The sequence below is a fragment of the Coffea eugenioides genome, chromosome 7 (genome assembly GCF_003713205.1).
Source record: "Coffea eugenioides isolate CCC68of chromosome 7, Ceug_1.0, whole genome shotgun sequence".
NCBI lineage: Eukaryota > Viridiplantae > Streptophyta > Magnoliopsida > Gentianales > Rubiaceae > Coffea > Coffea eugenioides.
Genome location: NC_040041.1, coordinates 15,770,531 through 15,794,634, shown reverse-complemented (window position 1 = coordinate 15,794,634; position 24,104 = coordinate 15,770,531). Strand labels below are relative to the sequence as shown.

The 24,104-nt window shown below is 34.5% G+C and overlaps 2 protein-coding genes across 3 annotated transcripts; one reads left to right on the top strand and one right to left on the bottom strand.

Moving 5' to 3' along the window:
- Positions 1-2,638: 2,638 nt before the first annotated feature.
- On the top strand, positions 2,639-9,051 carry LOC113777906 (beta-1,3-galactosyltransferase 7-like). Of its 2 annotated transcripts, none has more exons than XM_027323137.1 (11): positions 2,639-2,814; positions 3,706-3,793; positions 3,904-3,953; positions 4,194-4,414; positions 4,503-4,566; positions 6,672-6,744; positions 6,824-6,944; positions 7,106-7,193; positions 7,300-7,425; positions 7,958-8,067; positions 8,633-9,051. In XM_027323137.1, the coding sequence occupies exons 1-11, from the start codon at positions 2,696-2,698 to the stop codon at positions 8,779-8,781; spliced, it is 1,209 nt and encodes a 402-aa protein (XP_027178938.1). In that variant the 5' UTR covers positions 2,639-2,695; the 3' UTR covers positions 8,782-9,051. The 2 variants fall into 2 exon arrangements, with proteins under 2 accessions (XP_027178938.1, XP_027178939.1); XM_027323138.1 differs by having other exon boundaries at positions 2,640-2,814; positions 4,203-4,414.
- Positions 9,052-10,920: 1,869 nt separating this feature from the next.
- On the bottom strand, positions 10,921-16,257 carry LOC113778813 (tRNase Z TRZ2, chloroplastic). The gene is made up of 8 exons (XM_027324310.1): positions 15,808-16,257; positions 14,886-15,048; positions 14,730-14,800; positions 13,102-13,197; positions 12,875-12,988; positions 12,007-12,075; positions 11,746-11,820; positions 10,921-11,328 (listed from the first exon to the last, which is right to left on the bottom strand). The coding sequence occupies exons 1-8, from the start codon at positions 16,246-16,248 to the stop codon at positions 11,239-11,241; spliced, it is 1,119 nt and encodes a 372-aa protein (XP_027180111.1). The 5' UTR covers positions 16,249-16,257; the 3' UTR covers positions 10,921-11,238.
- Positions 16,258-24,104: the final 7,847 nt, after the last annotated feature.

Below are 24,104 nucleotides of genomic sequence, written 5' to 3'. Positions count from 1 at the left end.
CCTTATTCATGTTTTTGTTACTTTTTCCTTGTAAATTCCGGCAATCAAACAACGCCTTCATCAACACGGCGTTACGCGGAATTTAATTCTACGGTTTGGCACATTCGTTGACGGCAAGCAATTGGTCTGGTCAACAACAGATCAGTGCTTACGCTATGGAACTATGGATGCAAACAAGTCAATGAATAACTAAACCACTTTGAAACCAAACTCGAATCTTCCAATACTTTGCCTTTCACCGCGTGGGCCGACATCATTTTTTTCTTCTTGGTTGCTTCCTTTTTTGTTGGTTAGGAACAAAATTGGAAGTTATGTGGGTATACCAAAAAATGTGAGATTATTTGGGATACTTTTTTTAAAATAAATTTTTGAAAATAATCCACTGTCCAAACAAAAATACTGTTCTTGCAGCATAGTCACAATTCGCTTAATAAATCATCTACAAAAAGTTTTTTTTAAACCTCTGTTCCAAGATAAGTAGAAAAAATAAGGTGAACTGGCCTACTATAAAATTTGGACATTTCACCACATTTTTAAATTATTTAGGGTTTTTCTAATGAATTTTTTTTTTGTGGGTAAGTGAGAGGACTTGCACTACCCAACTCAATCCTCCCCTTTCTAATGAAGGAACTTAACACAGCTGTTTGATAATTCATTACAGCACTTAAATTTAATGAGTTTAGATTTTAACATGTTCAGATAAGTTTGATAATAAAAAATAGAATATTTGAATTAATTAAATGGTCCTGATTTTCCTAAATAAAAATTGTTCCAAACAATAAGCGATAAACTATTCACTCATTATTTAATGTGATATATACTAAAAACTATCAAACTAACTTAGTACTTTACAATTCAATAATTTAATGAATTCAGATTTAAGATTCCAGATTTCAAATTTTAACTTTTAGACTTCAATTTTTATCAAGTGCAAAGTGTTTGGATTGCATTTTCCATAATTTTTCATGAAAAAATTACTGTAGCGATTTGATGTATGTGAGGAAAAAAGGTAATAGGGAAATGTGATCACAGAAAATAACGTAATTTTCCGACGGAAAACTGCAATCCAAACAAGCCTGTCACAATTAATCAACTTCTTCTCAAAAGAACTCTTAAAAGAACCGAACCGAATTTTGTACATTGCACACACTAGGCCCACCTTTTGTCTTACTTAAAAGAACTCTTCACAAAATTGACCCATGCATCTTAAGTTAATTGATGATCAATCTTTGATTAGTTAATTGATGCGATTTTTGCGGAATTGAAAATTTGAATCTAACTTTTAACTTCCAACAGGTATGTCTTCACTGTTAAGTTAGAGTGCTTATTACCGTAAAAGCCTATTTCAAAGACTGAAGCAAATTCCGTCGTCAGAATTTGGTAAGGTTAAAGATCCGATAAATGCCAAGTGCTTTCTCAAAATGTAGCATAATTCCAGCCTAACCTTCTTGATTGCCAAAATAATGATCCCAACCCTCATTGGCATTTCCTTCCCAAAATAAACCTTTTTTTTTTCGTTACATAATTCTTCCTTTATTTGTTTAGCTCCTTTAGAAATTAGATTTTTTTAAATGAATACCCAATGATTTTTGTGGTATTTTTTGAAATATATTTTGGTGTACCTTTTAAAATTAAAATTTTTTTAAAGTACCTTTTAAAAATTACCACCCACAACCACCACCATCACATCCTTCTTACTTTCTCCTCCTTCTCCCTATTCCTCCTCCTCTTCCTCCATTTTTCTTCTTCCTCTCCTTCACTCTTCCTCCTCCTTCTCCCCATCTTCCCCTTCCCTTTTTGTCCTCTCCTCCTCTTGCCCGCCACACCCCACTCCTTCCTTCCCCTCCCAATCGACCAAAGGCCACAATCTAGTCGCAACTAGATTGGGGAAGGGAGGGAAGGGGAGGGGCGGGGGTGGCAGTAAAGGGGAAGGAGGGAGGAAGAGGAAAGGAGAGAAAGAAGGAAGTGGACGGAGGAGGAGGAGGAGAAAGGGGGGATGGTATTAGTGTTGGGTGAAAATGGTGATTGGTGGCGATGATATATAGAAAATGTTGTAAAATTTATTTTTTAATTATTTTTTTTTGTATATTTGTGAATTATATGTGATATACTTTATGGATGAAATGTTTTTAGAGTTATTTTTATTTGTGTATTAATATAACATTGTATTTGAAAAATTAGTTTTTGAAAAATAGATTAATTCATATGGAGCCATAATGCTATTTCAAAAAATTAACACTTGAACGCTCGTTTATCAAACACACTTTTCAGATCTTAGTTTGTTTGGACAACAAGAATTTGGAATAAAAATTTCAGATTTTGTTTTGCTTGTATCATACACACAATTTCCAATCACCTTTTTATCTCATATACATCACATCACAAAAAGTGCTACAGTAACTGGATCAAATAAATCATCCAAATAAATTCTTATCCAAACAAACATGCTATTTCAAAAAAATTAACATTTGAAACCCCTCTCATCGAATGGTTAACGGACGCATTTTAGTCACACCGTTAGAAATTTACCATCAATATTCTTCAGAAGACACAAATGAAAGTTTAATCATCCACCAATCTAGGACAAGATTGTAAACTCGCTCCATCAACTCTACCCATAAAAGCAAGCTAATCTTATGACAAATGTTGCAGATTGCCCCGCCGGTCATTGCGCGCAAAATAAACTCCTCGACTCATGCTTCAACAGCCCAAAGACACTATGAAGAGCAGAAACAAAGCCATTATTGTTTCACCCAAATGGATCGTTGTTTTCTGCATCTTCAGCTTCGCCCTTGGCATACTCTTCTCCAACAGGTACAAAAAAAGAAAAAAAAAAACACACACACACACACACACACACCCCTCCAAATCCAATATCTCTGCACTGTCTTTCTTTCACATTTATTTGTCACGCTCCTCCAATTTTACGTGAAAGAAAAAAAATATATATCTTATCATGCAAAATTTGCCATAAGGATTCAGAAATTGTATCGTATTGATACGAGTTAGTTCGAATTATGATATCCGGTGTGTTTGTCTGGGGCGTTGGTGACAAAGCTCTGTTAAAACAGCAATATTCTAAAAAAATGTTAGAAAGAGTGCTGGTGGCGAAGATGGTTGCTGGTGATGGATGGGAGGTTGCCGGTGGTGAGTTTTTTTTGAAGAAATAGGATGCTTTTTCTTGGTTTTTGAGCAAAAACCGATATTTTTATAAAACAAGTGGAATAAGCTATTAGCAAACACCCAAAAATGTCCATTGGTGCTGGATAGGGGATAGTGAATACCTAAAATTTGCGTGTAAATGGACTCGAGGCATGAAAAAGATTGTTAGACATAGACACATACTCTATGGTTTTCTCATATGTGTCTGTTGAAAATGATGAAACGCGTGTAAGGGGCTAAAGTGTGAATAAGACAGATGAGGGAACGGTCTCACTCGTTCTTTTTCTATGTTTTGTCTACATCCCCTTTATGAAAGAAATCTAGCAATTTCCAATCGCCTTTTTTAGTAGGTGTCTGAGTCAAGATCAAGAGAGGGGTGGATTAGTCCAGCATATGCCAAAGCTGGCTGAATTTGGAAGACTAAATATTTAGATGTGCTATGATTTACACATGGACAGGGGTTTCTTTGAAGGAATTGTTTGGTCAAATTTTGGGATGCTATGAATTCTTGAGCTGATAATTGAAATCATGGCTGAGTTTTAGGTTGTGGGCTCCTTCTGAGTGGGATGATCCGATAGTTTCTCTGAGGAGACGTCAACAAGAAATGGCAATTGACTCAAAAAGGGAGAAGGTGTACATTCACTGTTTTTTCTGTCTTCATCTTTCCCAAAGCATTGTAATCCGCTGCTGTCTGTGCTGTTCTTTTTGCATATTTTGAGCAGAGTTTCCTTTTGCAATCAGGATAAAGAGGATGTCCTCAGAGGTTATAAGGAAGCTCAAGAAGCTATTAAGTGAGTATTCTTGATTGCATTTTCTGATTTGTTTTTGAGCTTGTTTCATAATTTAGTATTGATATATATAACATCCATCTAAAAGAAGCTAAATTGCTAAACAGAATTTGATTTTTCCTAGCCAAATATAAGGTTACTGGTTTAATTAAGGCACTGCTCATGTTGTTCATATCGATCTATACCATGCCTATGACAACAGAGGAGACAATTGGTAACAAGACTCTTTTAATGCTTGTGGAGGAATAATAGGTCTCTCGACAATTCAATTGCTAAGCTTCGGCTGGAGCTACCATCTGCTAGAGATGTTGATCAGATGGGAAAATCTGAAAATTTGCCTGCCCTTGGCACGGACTCGAATGGCAAGAGTAAGCGCGAAAAGGCATTTATAGTCATTGGAATTAACACAGCTTTTAGTAGCAGAAAGAGGCGTGATTCAGTTAGAGAAACCTGGATGCCTCAAGGTAATATTACTTTTGTTCTGCTCTTGTGCCGCAATATATATTCATCTGCTCTGGATTAGATTTAAAATCACATTGTTTTGTTGACCAGGTGAAAAGCTAGTTCAGTTAGAGCGTGAAAAGGGGATATTCATCCGATTCATGATAGGTCACAGGTGAATATTGTTTTTGTTGATTTCATTTTTCATGTGCATATGAATGATGATAGTCACAATAATAACAACTGATGAACTCAACAACTCAACAAGGACTTGTAGAAAAGAGCGACCTTGAAAAACAACTGATGAACTCAACAATTTGTCATCAATATGGCATAACTCACACAAAAAAAAAAGGATAAGGATGCTCTTCCAGTTTGTATGCTTGGCAGAGATCTGCCAATTCATAAACACCTTAAAACAAAGGAGAGTGAAGTGCTAATGATTACACTGTAGTAGTTTAGCGCAAGGCACCTTTATACAACTGTCAATGATGCAATGAGTAGCAGTCTTGATAGTAAATGTACACTGGCTAGTTAAGGTCTGCCTTCTTTCCTGTTCTTGTATGATCAGCAAGGATAGTGTTAATAGGTAGTCTTAAGAATTAAAGCACTTTACATTATCATCCATTCCGCTAACAAGCTTAACTGTAGTTCAGCCAAACAAAGAGATAGTGGCAATAATAACCTCTTGAATGTCATTCGTCTCCAGCTTCTGTGAATTGCAACAATTGGAAACAGAATCGGCTGGATAATCAATTTTGGGATGCCATAATGACAGAAACTTGTACTTATGTACAGTGGCGGAGCCACATAGGATTTAGGATGGACAACTGCTTCCCCCCCCACCCCTTTCTCAAATTTTATAAAATTATATAATGGGCTTGAAAATTTTCAAGATTTTTAATTCTGCACCACATTTGTACCCTCTGAATTTCATAAAATTCTCTATTTTAGTTGTATTGCCCCCCTTAAATTTAACAAAATTCCTTTATATAGATTATCCTTTGAAGATTTATATATTGTCCCTTTATTCTAATTTAGCCACTAAAAAATATAAGATATTTTATTAATTACTTCTAATAAAAATTTCGGACTTATTCTGAATTAAACATTAACAACACTCTAATGGGAAAAAAGGATTTGGCTTTTTGAATCAAAGTACATAGTGTTTTCTCATATAATCATAGAGCATGATTTACTTTGAAATTGACTGTTGCATCCCTCACCACAGGGTCCTAGCTCTGCCACTTATGTAAATTAAAGCAGAGTAATTCTGGATCATAATATGGTCATGACGTGTCAAGTTGACCAAATAAGGAGTCTGAATAGCAAATGGAGCTTACTTGGGAAATGCACATTATGGGTGAACTTCTTTTCAACTAGACAAAAGTATTATGTAAAAATTTATCGCAAACCCTCACCACAGGGTCCTAGCTCCGCCACTGCTTATGTAAATTAAAGCAGAGTGATTCTGGATCATAATATGGTCTTGACGTGTCAAGTTGATCAAATAAGGAGTCTGAATAGCAAATGGAGCTTACTTGGGAAATGCACATTATGGGTGAACTTCTTTTCAACTAGACAAAAGTATTATGTAAAAATTTATTGCAAATAACTGGCGAATCTTTTCTTTCTTCATGAATATCACTAGGAACTAGATGCCATTCCTTGTCCTGTCCCCCCCTCCCTCCGGGTCTCAATAGTGTCAGATTGCACTTGTTGCTGGCTTCTATATTGTCATGGAATGACTACAATAATTCAGGGAAACTGGATCATTGAGCTCTAAGACTTTGTGGTATGTGCTTGTTATAATGTGTTTCCAATATGGGGATATTTATGTTTTCCAATTGTCCTCAATGTTGCCAGCACTTTCCATAGTTAACATAGGATTAAGCCATGTTAACTGACAAAAAAATCAACATAATTACAAACCATATTTTCTGTGCTCCCCAGTGATGGTGGCAGCAAACTATGTAATTGCATAACATTGCTACTTGTTTCGTTACAATTGCACATTTCTTACATTTCCTGAATGGTACTTGATAGTTCCATCACAGTAATCATAATGTGAGTAAAACTCGGAAAGAAGTCTGTCTGCTGGCACGCTTGGAAATATATATATGAAAATGTGGTTGGAGGACTTGGCCGAATTAGAAATTTAATCATGTTCTTTGAAGCATTTTGTTGCTTATACCTAATAAATATTCGTCATAAGAAGTCATTTATGAAATTAATGTGTCCCAAGATGTGCTCTGACAAATATTATGCTGGTCTTTGCAGTGCAACATCCAATAGCATTTTGGACAGAGCAATTGACTTGGAGGAACAACAGCATAATGACATTCTCCGGCTGGTACGTATAAGCCAAAGCTCTCTACACCGTGGGCATTCTTTATAATAGCAGGTCACATGTATTGTGGTTTTTTCTATAGGAACATGTTGAGGGATATCATGAGTTATCTGCAAAGACAAAAGCATTCTTTTCTACTGCAGTAGCCAAATGGGATGCTGACTTTTATGTTAAGATCGATGATGATGTTCACGTAAATCTGGGTGCGTATACCATCTCCTTTCCTCTTTTCATTCCCATAGTTCTTTATATACTTGTAGAAGCTGGAAATCTGGAACATCTATTGTTCAGTATATGTTGCCTCAATTCACTAGTTTGGAACTTTGTATATTTACTAAAAGTATTGATTTACCTGGTAGTGCAGGCACATTAGCTGCTACTCTTGCCCGTCACCGTTCAAAACCAAGGGTATACATAGGGTGTATGAAATCAGGACCAGTTCTTTATCAGAAGTAATTTTCTCTAATCCCAACAATTCTTAAAGATATCATGCTTTAGTCAGCAATGTGCTTCACAAAATATGTTTTCTCTGCTCTCATTTTCTGTCTCATTTGTCAGGGACGTCAAGTACCACGAACCTGAACATTGGAAATTTGGAGAGGAGGGGAACCGATATTTCAGACATGCAACTGGTCAGATATATGCTATCTCACAGGAATTGGCAACATACATCTCTGTCAACCTGTAAGAATCATGAGTATCTCATTCAGTTATTTTTTCATGTTATAGGAAGAGAACAGAGAGTTTGATTTTATAGTGTAAACTATCGACACAGGCATGCAATCTTGGTTTCCAAAATTGCATTGTTTTCTTTAGAAACATTTTGACCTCAAAGTTGTAGTGGAAATTAAGCTTAACTTTTGGAAGCAAATCTGAGAACATAATCTTATTTCTTAATTAGAGTTGCAATATAATAGGTGGAAACAATCTAGCATGGCCCAAAGTTGGCTAGGCTGGTAAGAGTGACTTCCTCTCCTGACAAAAATTGCAAGTTCCAGTCACCCTCTGGTTGCCTTTCATGAGATGACAAACATATTTAGCTAAGTCCTCATTGGGTTATTGAAACAGGGTGAATGCTCCGCTTGACTCCACATATCCATTTCTTTTAACCGCATATCCACATCCGTATTTTTTCAACTCAAATTCTTTGACATTTTGCATTGTAATTGGATTTCTGTATAATACTTCTCTCATTAAGTTATTATTATGATTTCAGACCAATTTTGCATAAATATGCAAATGAAGATGTTTCACTGGGGGCATGGCTAATTGGTCTTGAAGTTGAGCACATTAACGATCATAATATGTGCTGTAGAACACCACACGGTATGCAGTTTCCAAGTTTTGTTCTTGCTTCTGCTTGTTTCATGCTATTGTTGGCTCCAATTCCATTGTGCAAAGTGATATATTAGGTTTATACACTATGCACTTGGACCTTTATTGGGCAAAATATAGTCCCCATAGTTCTACTTTTGCTTCTTTACACCAATTAGTGACCCAACACTATGTTCCTCAACAACAAGTACACTGCTTTAAGGGCAAAAAAGTGTAGTTAACAACAGAAAAATTCCATAACTGTGATGGAGAACATTCAGTTCAGTAATTCTCGGAACCATTAGGAGAGAATGTGCGAATCAACTCTAGTCACTTCTCTTGTATATTTCTTTTTATGTCTTTGCTCTTAAGGTTTGTTGGAACTTAGAACTCCTAGATCTGTCTAACAGTTATGGATCAATCACCAATAAATACATATTGACAATTACAATTTTCAAACTTGTCAAGAATGAAAGATCATCATACAGAAGCGTCATAGGCCTAATACTTTGAACGTGCCAAGTAGTATTAGTCTTCATTCTTTGGTATGTCTAATGAAATTCACCTGACTTTACAGAATGTGAATGGAAAGCACAGTCTGGTAGCGCTTGCGTGGCATCATTTGATTGGAGGTGTAGTGGGATTTGCAGTTCTGTTGAAAGAATAAAAGAGGTTCATACCAGGTGTGGTGAAGATCCTGCTACCCTTTGGAGTGTGCTCTTGTGATCACTGCCATAATAGATAAACAATCCAAATATACTAGAGTTTGAGGACCATCACCAATCTCTCCTGAGCTACCTTGGATTCCACAGGATTGACTAGGAAATCATGTTACAAAAGCGTAATTATAGTGAGAATGGTTGTAGCTGAATCACATTAGTGAATCTGCATCTTGTATCCCCAAAGGAAAAGCTGAAGCTCAGTGTGAAGCATTGTTAACTAGTGGCTGTTTCTCAGCTCATTTTATGCATTGAAAATTCATGCTTCTTTTTCATATGACCGATCCTACAATTTTAACTTGTTAAATATAAATTATCAGCCAGTCGAGCATACTTGGTGAGAAAAAGTTTGCTTAGGTGTTTAAAATTGATGTCTGAATAAACCTATGGATCTTCTGATATGTTTAACCCACCAAGTTCTAGAATCTTGCCTTCAATGGAAAGTTGATGTGAATTAATTAGCAACTAAATCCTGCTCTCATTAAACATTATATATCTTTACATGACATTTATGAATACACAGACAAGAGGTTCACATGAACATTTGTTTACCATCCAAGTCCAAACAATAAGATAAATGTTTTCAACATAACATCAGAGGTTCTTTGTTTTTAAAAACCTCTGTTTGGATCCACTAGTTTTTTAAAAACTAGTTTTTCAAAAAGATAATCTAAAAAGTAGTCTAAATTTTTTTCAATATTCAAAAAATATCCCAAAATATATTTTAAAAACTCTACTACTCTTAAATATTCCAAAATATTTTTTAAAAATATTCCAAAATATATTCTAAAAACCTTGCTACAGTAAAATTTTTCAAAAACATTCCCAAAAATAGCACCGTCACCAAATTGAATAGTACTTGACGCCACGTTTCACAAGAGTTGAAAAGCATATATCGTTCATAATTTGTGTAATATACACCTAAAACTTGCAGCAAGCAACATCTCAGAACATAATTTCTTTTCAAAGCATCAAAGACCAGCTTAGTGGGAGTCCCCCCTGATTGCTACAAGACTCGAGTCATCTAGATGTCAAATACTTTCTGTAAATATCACTAGGGAGGGAGGATTGAAGCATGTTTCTGTTGAGAAAATAACTGATCAAAGGTCGACTTCATCGGAAAAACTTGTACTTCTGACTTTTCAGTTGAAGCATATTTATACTGTCAAAGGTTGTCAAAGGATACTACTTTCTTGTTGCAGTGAAGGGGAGAAACAACAATTGCATACCAAAGTCAGCCAGAATAAGCCTCTAAAGAAGGTTGGCATTGGACTAGTCAGATAGGATACCATGAACAAAAAACAAATTGGTCACCCATGATAGACCCTCTGGGGAGATTGATGTTAACTGAGTAAAAAAGAAGTTGATATGATGTGTGGAGTCAAGGACAAAATTCCAACCTACTTTCTCGTTGTCACTTCCTGTTGTATTTGGGTAGAGGGTAGGGCAGTCCACGAATCGAACCGCTCGCAAGTCGATTGCAATCAGTTCGATTACGAGTTCGAGCTAATCAAGTCGAGTTTGAGTTCAAAAACATTAAGTTCATTAGCTTGCGAGTTCGATTATATATATATTTTTTTATTTTAATAGTAAAATTACATATATATCCCTAATATTTTATTATTTGTTAGAAAAAATTATTATTTTATTCATTTTAAAAAATAAAATAATTATTTTTATTTTTAAAAAATAATAATAATTTTTTATTTTTTAATCTCGAGCTTGAGCTTGATATTTGGAGCTCATCGAGCTCGAACTCGAACTTCATAAAATTAACTGAAAGCTCAGTTTGATTAGACCAAAATTCGACTCGACTCGACTCATTTGCACCTTAGTAGAGAGCTTAGCCTATCTAGGAAAATACCCCAAAGCAACCAAGTGATCAAACAAATGAGATCGGCAAGATTAACTTTCTGTACATTTTAAGATATGGAGCAGTAGCGTCTATTCCAGTAAAGCTGCATTTCATTCTTAAACAATCAAGCATGAAAATATCCCTTCTTTTGCTGCAAATTTGGCATGGTCCAGGATATGAACCGGAGGATGTACATATTATAACTATAACTTCTAGTAGTATATTAGTTTCATTTCCTTCAAAAAGGCACTTGTAAGATCGCAAGGTTATTCAAAGAAAAAGAAACAGAAGGAAAAAAAAACTCTAGAGCGCTGCATTGTTGAATTCAAGAGCCTTTAAAGAGAGCGTCCAGGAAATCAAATGTGGAAAGTTGATCTACTGTGCCAAATTTGACTCTGAAAACCTGTGATCCATAACCCTACCATTCCCTAAACGTTGCTCTAGAAGCTCCTTCTGCAAAAGCTTATCCAATATATCTACAGAATCACCTGAAAATTTACATACGCACGCACAGGTGGAGACTACAACAAATTGTTGCAAACAAAGATAGTGAAAACTAAATAACAAATACAAACAACAGATCATTGTAGAGAGTAATACAGCTCCCATCTACGAATACTTTGATTTAAAACCCTCCGTTAGAGCAATTACTTTTGCTGAGACCTTTGACTGCAATCTTGATACAGCTTGGCGGATGTCCTGAAATTGACACATCAAACAACATAAGACTTGAACCCTTGCCAGGAACACTTTTTTGGCTGAAACATATTACCAGCTGTCTATGGTTTTTTTCATCGTTTGTCTTTTTTAATTTTTCCAGTGATTTGTCTGTTTGGTGAATATAGTAAAAGAATTATATGCATCCAGACTCCAAATCCCTGCTCCTCGTTCTTCATTCGTAACAAACTATCTAAAAAATCTCAAATCAAGAAAGGCCAAAATTTAAAGGGAAGGCACAAAAGCAGAATAAAAGAGTCAAGTGGAAAAAGGAAACCAAAAAAAAACGATAATAGAGGACAAATTCAACATGATTAGCAATCAACTACAAGAAGCCAACAAAAACTTCTAAAAATATATTGCGATAAACAGATCATAACAACAAACTGCATCATGTACCTCAATGTTGTAGCGGGGAGAGAAATGAGTCAATATTACTGCTTTGCTCCTAATCCACTGGGCATGCTCCATAATCTGCATTTCCAATGGTAAACAATATAACTAATACAGAACCCATTTGTACCCCAAACAAGCTTTCAGATATACTTTCATAACATGGTTACTTATCATGTGTACTATCATCTGCATCTGCTTCAGATGGACTACAATGTAAATCATAATGGCATAATTTTGTAGACCAGTTGCTTCATACTCAAGTACCTCAAATAGGTGTGTATGACCGTGATCACGTGCATGTTCAACAGTGACACTCTCATCCAAAAAGGTAGCCTGTCCAGAACAGAAATTTTTAGTATATCAGAAATATCATTGAAATAAAATTATACAATAATAACAAACAGGAAGAAAGGCTTTTGACTAAACGTCAAATTTTTCATGTCATCTCTCACAGCAGGTAAAGTTAAGTTCCAGAGGGTTCTAAAGTATAAATGGTTCTGATCTCAAGCAAACTTGATCATATATTATGAAACAGAGACTGTATTTCATAGATAATAGAAAATGTACAGAACCTAATATTTCATTTAGAGATATGGAAAGGCAACCACCTCTGATCTACATTGCTATGTATTCAACCCATTCAGGCATTTCCTCAATCTGGAAGAAGGAAACGCATGTGGTAGAGGTCTTAAGAATATAGGATAGAAATTTTCTTGCTATCTGACACAGACTAGCCCTGCTCACACTTGGACCAACTTTAAGAGCCGAAATATGAAAAGTTCATCTTTGCTCGAAAATAGGTATTTGACTTAAAAGAGACATTGAAGACTTAGAGATTATTCATTTCCTTCAATAAAATATTAAATCTACTAAGGACAGATATCAAAATCCACATTTTCCCATGATCATCACATAGAGCAATAAATATAAATCCTTTAAGAGTACAGGGTGAGGACAACTACAAGAGAATCAGTTCAGTAGCTAAAATTTTAGAAAGAGAATGTTCATTTTTGACATTTATTAGAAAATCCTAAGAGACACAGGAGGTCTTTACAGAGATATAAGTTGGTAACACCTTTAAAGAGATCTCATAAAGATGCATCATGTGATTGCTAAAAGCAAAAGGCTTGACCTCAGTTATAAGGATCTTTGCCCTCAATGCATCAGCATTGCGTGGATCAAGGAAAAAATCAGACTTTGTGTCACCAGTGAAGGCCACTTCAGGGCACAAGATAGTATCTGTGATCTGAAAAATGTTTCTCATATTAGACAAGGGGGAAAGAAAACTCTAATGGCAGCCTGTCTAAGATGAAATTAAAGAAAAATGTATATATTGCAGGCAGTTTTCATTTCACAAACCTCAACACCAGACTTCTTCAGTTTCTCAATCTGCTTTCCCTTTAGGTGCATATATTGTTTCCTCAGCTTCTTTCTAACAGAGTAAACAACATAACCCTGTACACATAAGCAGCAACCAGAATGATGCAGCATTAAGAGCAATTTCAACCTCAGGGCAAAAGTTGGCAAGCAAATCAAGCATGTCTTAGTTTCACTCACCCAAGCTCTTGGTCACCCACAATTTCTATATGATTTTTCAACAGTTTTACATTAACATTAACCTTAAAAGTATCTATTAAATTGTCGGTAAATCAGACCAACCTCCCTGTGGTTTAATCGTCGTTCCGTAGTGGTTCGCAGAATGACTATTGCCTCCTTTCAGATTCACTTCAGCTTCAACTAACTACTCTTGCCACCAATTTCAGTAAATAGCAATGAGTAAAAAGTAATTACATGCAGAAATTGAGGTATTGGTTCGTCAAAACTGTCCTTCCACAGTCAACAAAATAACAAAATCCTAACTAGTTCTTTTTCCATTTTATTGTTCTCTAGTTTCTTCCATGCTTGCTTTACATTTCCTCTTCAACATCCTTCATCTCCCCAGGCAATATGTAACAGCCTGCCAAATTTGCAGAAACCTAGTCACCCAAAGTGAGAGCTGAACCACCCCATAACAAAAAAACAAAAAAAAAAACTCTCTCAAAAGTCAGCAACTCCTCCCCTGCCCCAAAAAAAAAAAACCAAAATAATCTGACCCTATGAAGTCCCACTGTCAGTTGATGCCAATGATTTGCAAAAAACTAATGGATAAAACTGAAACATTTTGAACTAGAACCCAACTTGGTCACACTAAATACAAAAGGAAAACATATCAAAATCACCAAATTATTCTATATGTTCATAGAACCCAGTTTTATCAAAACTGGAGTCAACCCAATGACATTTTCCCTTCATCATCAACCCAATTCTCAGTCTCAGTTAAAGATATCTATATATATATATATATATATATATATATATATATATATAGGAGAAGTATTGGCAAATAAATATATCCAAGTTTTTCTAAATCTATTTGCTTGATGTCGAATCATTGTAGTAGCAGATGGGATGATCTGAAAGTTGAACGAATCAGCAGACATGAATATATTATTTTTGGGCATTTGGAAATCAGATAGTGGGGAGGCACCGGAGACACTGGAATAGCAAGAGGAGGTGCAGAGGGTGGATGAGGTAAATTCAGAAAGGGAAAGGTTGGTGAGGTGGGAAATGAGTAGGAGGAAAGGACACTTTGGGTTGACAGAGAAAATGGGAAGGGATTTGATAAGAGTGAAGAGAAAGTGGCTGCTGAAAGGGTGACATCAAAATGAGAGGACTGTAAGTGTCTCGATCAGAAAACTTAATGCCATTTAGTTGATGTTTCTGGCAAGAAAGGTTGGTGTTAATTCAAGAACCACAGGGAGGTATCTGGAATAGCAGTGAACCTCAGGAAAGGTCAGTATCATCTACCTATAATTTTCCAAACTTTATCCCCGACATCCACACAAGTGTACCCTAGTAGATTGTGCAAAATTGTTGCTTCTGATGATAGGAAGAAACAAGGTAATTCGAGAAAAGGGGAAAACAAAAAGAAAGTTTTGCACTATTACCTGGCTGGGTATGACATGATGAGTTTTAAATGGTCGCACAACAAGATCATTCCGCATTTCATAAGTTTCCCCTGATCATAAACTTAGAAATCATGGTATGGACTAAGAGCTATCAAGCACAGAACGAAAGAAACTATATCAGAAGGGAATGCATACCTATATCCAGAGCAACCAAATCAAGGTTGAGTTCTACATTACTCATGGCCCTGTGAATATCAAATAACTTCTCGACATCTTCTTTAATACAAGGTGGAACAAAAATAGTTGGAGGTTTCAAGCTGTAAAGACCGCGAGTAGCCACATACATTGGAAGTCCACCCTAATTCAGTAAAATTGCAAAAAGTCCTCTTAACATCAACCAAGTAAAAAGAGATAAGATATAATAAGAATATCAACATATAGAAGGTGAATATCAAATAACTTCTCCTCATCTTATTTAATACAATGTGGAAAAAAAACCATTGGAAGTTTCATAATGTAAAGACCACGAGCAGTCACATACATTGGAAGCCCACTCTAAATCAGTAGAAACTGCCAAAACTCTTAATTTAAATCAAAGTATAAACAGATAAAATTCAGTGTCTGTCAACAAACACTATTATCAAATATTACAAACCATCAACTGCTGTGCAGCACAATCCAAATCTACTAGTCCTCCTCCAACATGTCATTATTATACAAACTAAAATATTTGCTCAAGCATATTCAGCTAGAAGTAAAATAAAAATATATTCCCCTCCTCACTACCAGTTGGACTCCAAATTATTAAACATATTTAGTATTCAAAGTATTATCAAGTAGATATGAACATTATCACCCGAAGTTGTCAGTATACTCTGTCGCAAAATCAACGGAAACGCCCATTAAGATAAATATGCACCTGATTGCTAAATAGCAATCCAAGCACGTCATTTTCACAAAAATAAATAAATAAAAAAAGAAACAAGATAAAAATTTTCAAAAAGAAAATCCCAATCATAACTGAAATGAGATTTCAATCAAGCAAGGATCATTGCAGCAACTCAATTGAAACAAACCAAAAATGAAGAAGAAGAACAAGAAGAAGCAAAGAGCTTACAATGTGATCAAGATGGGCATGAGTGATAAACAAGAAGTTCTGATGAACAGCTCTAGAAGGGCACCTCCCAATGTCGAAAGCGGCCTTGAGTTGAGGAACAACAACACAAGTTTCATGACCACCAATTGAAATCCCTTCGACTGAATACCCTTCCAAATCCACACTCTTCTTGTGAACCTCAGCCCTGGCTTTTCTGTACTCTTCTTCTTCCTCAATTGCTCTCCCGATTGCAGACAAAATCCCAGAAGAAGAACCTCCTTTTACAGCAGCAGGTAACAAGGAAGAACACGAGTTCTTACAGCCATTCAACTTATTCTGTGTTGGTTTTTGGTGAGACTGAAGAAGGTTTATTTGGAGAGATGCTGGCGAAGATCGGGAGGGAGAAAGGATAGAGGGATTTAACGTTAAAGGTGGTTTTTGCAGGTAGCTTTGGCTGCTCATTTTGGAGTTTTAGCGGAAGGAAAAGAAAGGGTAAATGATGGGAAACATAAGGATGAATTTTACGGACATCAATCCGAAAGGGTCGGTTCAACAACGAGTTTATCGGTTGAACCGGGTTCAGAGGCATGTACGGATGGTAATTTCGTGCGATTATCTTATTGTTATACTTTCCATATTATATGGTGGACGCTTACATAACTTTATTGTATTTGTAAATTTTATTCGTGCATACCGTATCAATGCACAAAATACATCTGCCCCTATAAGCGTACATCCACATTTTATATGTAATATATTAATCGCACCTAATCGAATCTAAATGGGAAATTTGCCAAATTGATCCCTAACATTTTCACAAAAAACTTTTTTAGTCCCAAACATTTAAAATCAGCCAGAATAGTTCCTAACATATAAATTATGAGCCAGTTTGGTCCTAATACTCGTATTCGCTCATTTCTCCAACTAAAAATAGCACACCTCTCTCACATGGATATAATTTTAAGGGCAAAATCGGAAGACATTCGTTAATCCATGGTTTTAGACTCTGAAAGAAAGATAATATTCTCTTCAAAGTTCAAATTCTCAATGGCTGCTCTTCCATAACTCTACCCACTCCTCCTAGAGTCAATCTTGAGTCATTTTCCCTGCACCTACTCCATCAGATGCATTCCACCATCACAACTAACCCAAAGCTTGATGATCTCAAGAGAACTAGAAAACTTGAAGTTTGAAGAAGGTGAAATTTTGCATTTTGTAATCCTTCACGAAATCCCAAATTGTTGAATCCTTCAGAAGCTGCGATTGTCCATCCTAGCATTCTCCATACCGTTCTTTCCATCGTTGATGACATCCCATCCTACCGCAAGATTTTTATCAAAAGTCTATGGTTTTTTTACTTTCAAGAATGTTGAGTCTTTCTTACTTGCCCTAAAAAACCCCAGCAATAAAATTGATGGTTTGTCAGCAATAAAATTAGTGGAGAATGTGCCAACCAACTGAGATGAGTTCTGAGACTTTGTTGAATTATTTTGAGAGGTATGGTGAAATTGAAAAAGGGCTTGGGGGTTTGATATGGGGATAGGGAAATCAAGGAAAGTGCAAAAGCTGTTTTGACTGAGAAGGTGAAATTTGTTGATGGTTTCTGGCTAGTTTGCAAAATGGTGTCGAGGGAAAGGGAGAAAAGTAATAGGAATCCAAAGGGGGTTTTGCCTGTAAAATCATGGATTAACGAATGTTTTCCAATTTTGCTCTTGAAATTATACCCATGTGAGAGAGGTGTGCTGTTTTTAGTCGAAGAAATGAGCAAATACGAACATTAGGACCAAACTGGCTCATAATTTATATGTTAGGAACTATTCTGGCTGATTTTAAATATTAAGGACTAAAAAAGTTTTTTGTGAAAATGTTAGGGATCAATTTGGCAAATTTTCCAATCTAAATCAATCATACCTATCACGATTCCTTAAACCTGTGATATAATAAAATAATAGATTGAAAATAAATAAATATTATTATTATTATTAATATTAATCACCCTCTACTCTTTTATAATGGCACTCTCGTCATCTTTTTATATCATAGTCTAATAAATAAAAACTATACGATACAAATGATAATGATAGTTCATTTAAAAAAAAGTGAGTTGCGGTCAACATTTGTCATATTAATTAATAATTATATTGGTGGTTGAACCGGCCAATTTTCTGAATCACAATTGAATTGACAGATCATTGACAAGTTAATAGTTCATTAGTTTTTCAGTTAACTATTAATCCAATCTAGCTAGGGCCTAGGTGGCCGGTTTATCAGGTTAACCAATTGAATTTTCGTAATCTGTTTAGTACTTCAAGTGCCTTCTCTTTTGATCTATGAACTATCAATTCAAATGTAACCATAGGAATCCAAATTGTTACTTCTATCTCTACTCAACAACCACATTTCGTAATGTGCTATGCTTATTTTCACTTGTTCTTTGACCAAAAACTACGATGCAAAATGGTGACACTAACAAAAATGGACTGCTAAGCATTACAGAGTTTCTTGATTTGAACAAGGGCCTTGGAATTGGTGACCCCGAAACTTCTGTCAGGCGATTTTTGCAGCTTTGGATTTTCAGGGAGCAGAATTTGTGACCGTGAAAGAATTGTTTGAAGTTGTGGAAAATATGGGACAAGATTTGTCTCTTGAAGATTGCCTACTTATTATTGCCTCTGTTGATGGGGATGGGGATGGGGATAGAGTTACAAGTTTTGAGGACTTCAAACTTATTGTCAATTCCCCTCCTCTAGAATTCTGGTTTTCCATGTCTAGTGATGTTGGGAAAGGGATGGTTCAGGCACACAATATTAGAGTTAACTCGAGACAAATTACTCTTTCCCCAAATACTAGTTAAAATAAGAATAAATTAAAGGAAAAATTGTTCAAAACGTCCCTCACATTTTGTAAAATGACTTTTTTCGTCCCTCACTTTTAAAAGTATATTTTTATGTCCCTTACAAATTCACATTGGTCAAATTTGATCCTTACGTAGGTTTTCGACTATTTTTTTATCAGAATTCATCACATGCCTTGTAGGTGATCATTTTTTGGGGCAAAATTATCAAATTAAAATTTACATAATCCAATCTATAGTCCCTTACATTTCACAAAATAAATTGTTTCGTCCCTCACATTTCACAAAATAAATTTTTTAATCCCTCACATTTTACAAAATGAATTTATTTATACCTCATTGACCATGTGTATAAATAGTTTTTTTAAATACATGTATATATCTATTTAATTTTACCAGAACAGTACAACTAGCATATAATATATCTCTATTTGATTTTATCTAAATAGACTAATTGTAATTGTATACATGCTATTCAATAGATAGATACATGGGTTTAAATCTAACAATTTTGTTTTAAACCCATATATATATATATATATATATTTAATTTTACCATGTAAATCTATTCAATATTTGTAACATTTCTCTTTTGGTAATAATTTATTTATTGAGTTATGTAATAAAACCATCTAATTAATCGGTTCTAATTCAAATTCTATAGTCATACTAACAAATTGCAGTTTAAATCTAAAATTTTTACTCACCACCTTTAAGACCAACAATTAAATTTCTTGCCTTGTGATTGTCTTAAAATTTGAAAGTGTCAATCACTTACTTTTTTTGTTATACTTTTCCTTTTTTATTTTTTCTATCCAAATTTAATTCGATATAAATACTTGATAATGTTTAGAATTAAATATCTTCTTTATTTTCAATTTTTGAGTAAAAGAAAATGAACATGAGTGAAAAATTAATAATTTTTTTAAACCCTTGTATATATCTATTTAATTTCATCTAAACAGTACGTTTAGGTGAAATCAAATAGAGATGTATTACATGTTATTCGTATTATTTATGTGAAATTAAATAGATATATATATAAATTTAAAAACAAAAATTATTCATATGCATAATCAATGAGGGATGAAAAAATTTATTTTGTAAAATATAAAAGATGAAAAAATTCATTTTATGAAATGTAAAGGACGAAATAATTCATTTTGTGAAAAGTGAGGGACAAAAAAATTCATTTATGAAATGTGAGAGACTATGGATTGGATTATGTAAATTTTGATTTAACAATTTTGCCCTTCAAAAATAATTACGTGTAAGGCATGTGGTGGATTCCAACAAAAAATTAGTCGAAAATTTAGATAGGGACCAAATTTGACCAATGTGAATTTGTAAGGGATGTAAAAATACACTTTTAAAAGTGAAGGACAAAAAAAGTCATTTTGTCAAATGTGAGGGCCATTTTGAACGATTTTCCCTAAATTAAATTACCAAACAACGATGCCAACAGCAATAATAAAATGCAGAAAAATAAAAAATATAGGACACCAAGATTTTTAATGTGGAAAACCCGAATTGAAAAAAATTATGGGATCTAGTCCAGTCCAAAAATCTTCACTATTACAATAATGGAAATACACAGGTCTACTAAAAATATTTGGATGACAATAATATCATCAATATCAACCAAGTGAAATTGTTACAAAATCACTTCCAAAAATTACAACTTGGCAGGGCCCATTTTTTAAAATTAATGAATGTTAAAAAAAATGAGTTTTTGATTTTAGAAAGCAAATAAAGAAAAAGGGCCTAAAATGGGACTTAAAATATGTGATGGTTTAGGCCGAAATTAATAGTCTAAAAAAGGTTTTTAAGAAAAAATAGGAGTCGCCACTTAATATTGAATTTAGGTGTATCAAATCACCTAAAAATATTTTTTAAAATGAAAAATAAATAAAACCCCTTTTAAACGACTCCAGATCTTTGAAAATAAGAAAAAAGAGTTCGGGAGTTATGGTTGAAGAAAGAGAAGGAAAAGATTTGATCTAAGATACCCTTTCAACCTAACCAAATCTAGTTGCGAGATTTAGTCGAAAATTTTCCTAATCTAACCTATAAAATTTATCATATTAGGATGCTTTTATATGGATACGAATCTAGACCTAAGATGTCGTGAGGGTTGGAATGTCTTTTCAAAATTTAATTGGGACCAATTACATTAATTGTGAATTTTTTGAGGAGGTCACAAATATGTAAAAAGATGGGACTCGAAAAAGAAATTATAATATATATAAATAAATATACGTGACCCAGAAGAGAGGAATGCAACATACGGGTACGAGATGCTAAAATTCGCGACTCAAATTTTCCTTTTTATAGAGGAGAAAAGAGCGTGCTAAAGTTAAGAAATCATACTCGTTCATTTCCCATATTTGAAGGGTGACTCTCTTAACTCAATCAAGCAAATGAACTAACATATTTCTAATTTTCTAAATGGAATGCAAGTCTAAATGTCATGTTTTGTGTACATAGGGATAAGAAATACAATATATAGAGAAAAGATCATGCGAGATGAGAAAAAGATCCTAAAAACAAAAAATAAAAATATGTGTGAAATGCAATAAATATCATGCAAACATGTGATTCTAGCGCATAGGCGGTCTTAAGGGTCTAGTATTGGACTATCCCATGTTTATAAATTCTCACTAACATTAGACTAGTGAGAAAAAGACAAAAGGGTCACAGTTAGCGTTGGACTAGTATGGTAACATCATGCATTTATTATAAATAAATAAAGTATGCAAAACATGATTAAAGCAAGTAAACACATAAAGCACATAGAGTACATAACACATAAGTATGGTATCTAGATGTAAAATCCTAAAGAAAGCGAATTAACATATAAGCACGCAAATACACCAGTAAATAAATGCACATAAAGGAAGTAAACATAAATAACCATGAAACTCCTAAATTTTTACTTATTAAATGTATTTAAATGAGACATGATTAATAATTAAGGAGGATGGACAAATTATACTTAAGAAATCAAAACTCTCAGGGACCTAATTACAAAAATTAAGAAAGTTTTTGAGATCAAATTATAATTTTTAAAAAATTTAAGAGTCAAAATCAAAGAAAGATAAAGTTCAGAGACCAAATTGCAATTGAAATAGGGACTTACTTGAAAGAAATCAAAATTTTTTAGGGTCACAGTAAAAATACTCGAAAGCCCAGGAACTACAATAGAATTTTTGTTATCAAATTTCTTCAGCTAAAAGGCCACTTGGGCCATTTCTATTATTTTCTTGGGCCAAAGGCCATCTTGGTTCAACGAAAAGCCTTAAGGAAAATGACGGGTTAGCCTGCCCTTGTAGGCCAAGCAAAACCCAACCAAAAAGCTGGGATTTAACCAACCCAATGCCAAAACCTAGAAAAATAAAATAAAAACCCATCTAAAATAAATCTTAACCCAAAAATCTAACCCAACAAGACATTAAATCAACTAAAAAGAAATATTAAGCTTTATTCATGCCCTAAAATCCAGAAATCAAATGCTTAAAAATATACTTAAAACATTCAAAAAAGGAATAATGCTTAAAAGGGGGAAAATTGATTCGTTTTTCCACATTTTGAGCCACAGTACAATTAGGTGGAAACTTAGGGTCAAAATGCAAATTTTTGAAATTTCCATGCATCTGGTTCGAAGCATTGCTGCAACTTTTGGGTTCGTCATTCATCAAGACATCGTACCAAATGATTTTTCAGCATATCATGCTTCATTAACACCAAATCTAAACATTTGAACACGACATTATGAGACAAAATCTAGACTAACAACATGTAAAAGAAAGGGAAAACCATAGAAGGAAGAAGAAAAAAAAACCAACAACAAGTACAGCAACAAGGTTTTAACATTTTTTATGTAAAAAAAACCAACAACAAGTACAACAACAAGGTTTTAACATTTTTTATGTAAATCTAATGATATACGAACGGAACAAGATGAAAAAGATTACCTTTGGCACTCCAAAAGGAAGAACAACACGTTACACCGTAAAAGAAGCGAATCCGACATGTGAAAGTTGCAGATGGAAGCTCGGTTTTTTGCGACAAGATTTCTTCGAAGGGCTGGTGACTCAGCGACTTTGGGCCTACATTCGGTTAGAGTTGTTTTTCGTAAATGGTTTCTGAATAAAAGTTGCTCGAATACGTCCCAGGAAAGTGCAGAAACCAAGAAGTTGTTCTAAGGGCTCGAAATATGATCGGAAAATGATCAGGAAGCAGGCTGCTGGTTCAGCCTGATCGCCGTTTTCTTTCTTTCAGTTTCTTTCTCTGTTTTCTCTCCTTTCCCACTTTTTCTTTCACTGCCGCTTCTCTTATTTTTTTCACCCTAATTCTTACATTTTTTGTTCCATTTATATAAGACAAGGGTTGCTAAAACCCTCATCTCAATGATTCATATGAAAGTTGGATTTTTTTTTTTTGCAACTTTGAACCATTAGATGACTTTGATTCTAGAAGATTCTTAATAATTCCTGATGGATGAGGTGTCCCCTTGAACTGAGGAGCTTGAAAGGAAAGAAAAGGCAAGAAAAATGAGTGGAAATAAGATGAAATTTGCAGCTGCAATATTCCTGTACTATGGCTTCATCTTTTGTACGCACGCCCGCGTGAAGCAACCCTCTTTTTTTAATCTGATTTTGAATTTTCTTTTTCTGCCTTTCCTTTTATTTTCTTTCTAATGGCTTTCTGATTTTTTTGGAAAATAAATAAAAATTAAATAAGATAAAAATGAATTTTCTTTGAAAAACATAAAAATAAAGATAGGGATAAGTAAAAATAAAAATTTCAGTGTCTACACAACTGTCAAAGAAGTGGGTATGAAAAGGTGCTACCAAACGAAGAGAAAATCTAAAATTTGAACCAGTAAATGAATAGAGCTTGACAAGAGAATCGCGTGGGTAAAATTTAGTCTCAATCAGGTTTCGAATCACCCTCCAATCAAGACCTTAAAATTGTTTCTCTCTCTTATTTCTCTCCTAAAATTTCTCTCTCTTCATTTCTCACCAAAACAAAGAAAAACAACAGCTACTCTTTTTTTCCCTCGATTGATGAATTCCTCAAGTCACAAGACTTGGTTTCCCTACTTGATTTGGTCAAAAATTGACCAAACTCATTAACATGTGGACTTGTTATGATTGGTTCACCAAATGGGCTAGACCTATAAGCCCAACAATCTCTCCCTCCATCTCATTTGGGAGGCTCCACCAAATATATTTCTTTTCTGCAAAACGAGAATTTCTTCTTAGGCAACACCTTGGTTAGCATATCTGTACCACTGTTATTAGTGTGAATTTTTTCAAGTGTCAATAACTTGAAATCCAACACATCTTGAATCCAATAATACCTCACATCAATGTACTTGGATAGAGAGTGAAATGTAGAATTCTTACATAAATGGATGACACTCTGACTGTCAGAGTGAAGATTGTACTTCTTTTGCTTC

Bases quoted from the DNA above. Each gene is read 5' to 3' on its own strand.
- LOC113777906 (XM_027323137.1), top strand. From the start codon at position 2,696: ATGCTTCAACAGCCCAAAGACACTATGAAGAGCAGAAACAAAGCCATT. The intron at 3,794-3,903 runs GTGTACATTCAC...TTTTGCAATCAG, and splicing joins TTGACTCAAAAAGGGAGAAG to GATAAAGAGGATGTCCTCAG. The intron at 6,945-7,105 runs GTGCGTATACCA...CTGGTAGTGCAG, and splicing joins TGATGTTCACGTAAATCTGG to GCACATTAGCTGCTACTCTT.
- LOC113778813 (XM_027324310.1), bottom strand. From the start codon at position 16,248: ATGAGCAGCCAAAGCTACCTGCAAAAACCACCTTTAACGTTAAATCCC. The intron at 15,049-15,807 runs GTAAGCTCTTTG...TTACTGAATTAG, and splicing joins ATGCCCATCTTGATCACATT to GGTGGACTTCCAATGTATGT. The intron at 13,198-14,729 runs GTAATAGTGCAA...TTATGTGTACAG, and splicing joins ATCATGTCATACCCAGCCAG to GGTTATGTTGTTTACTCTGT.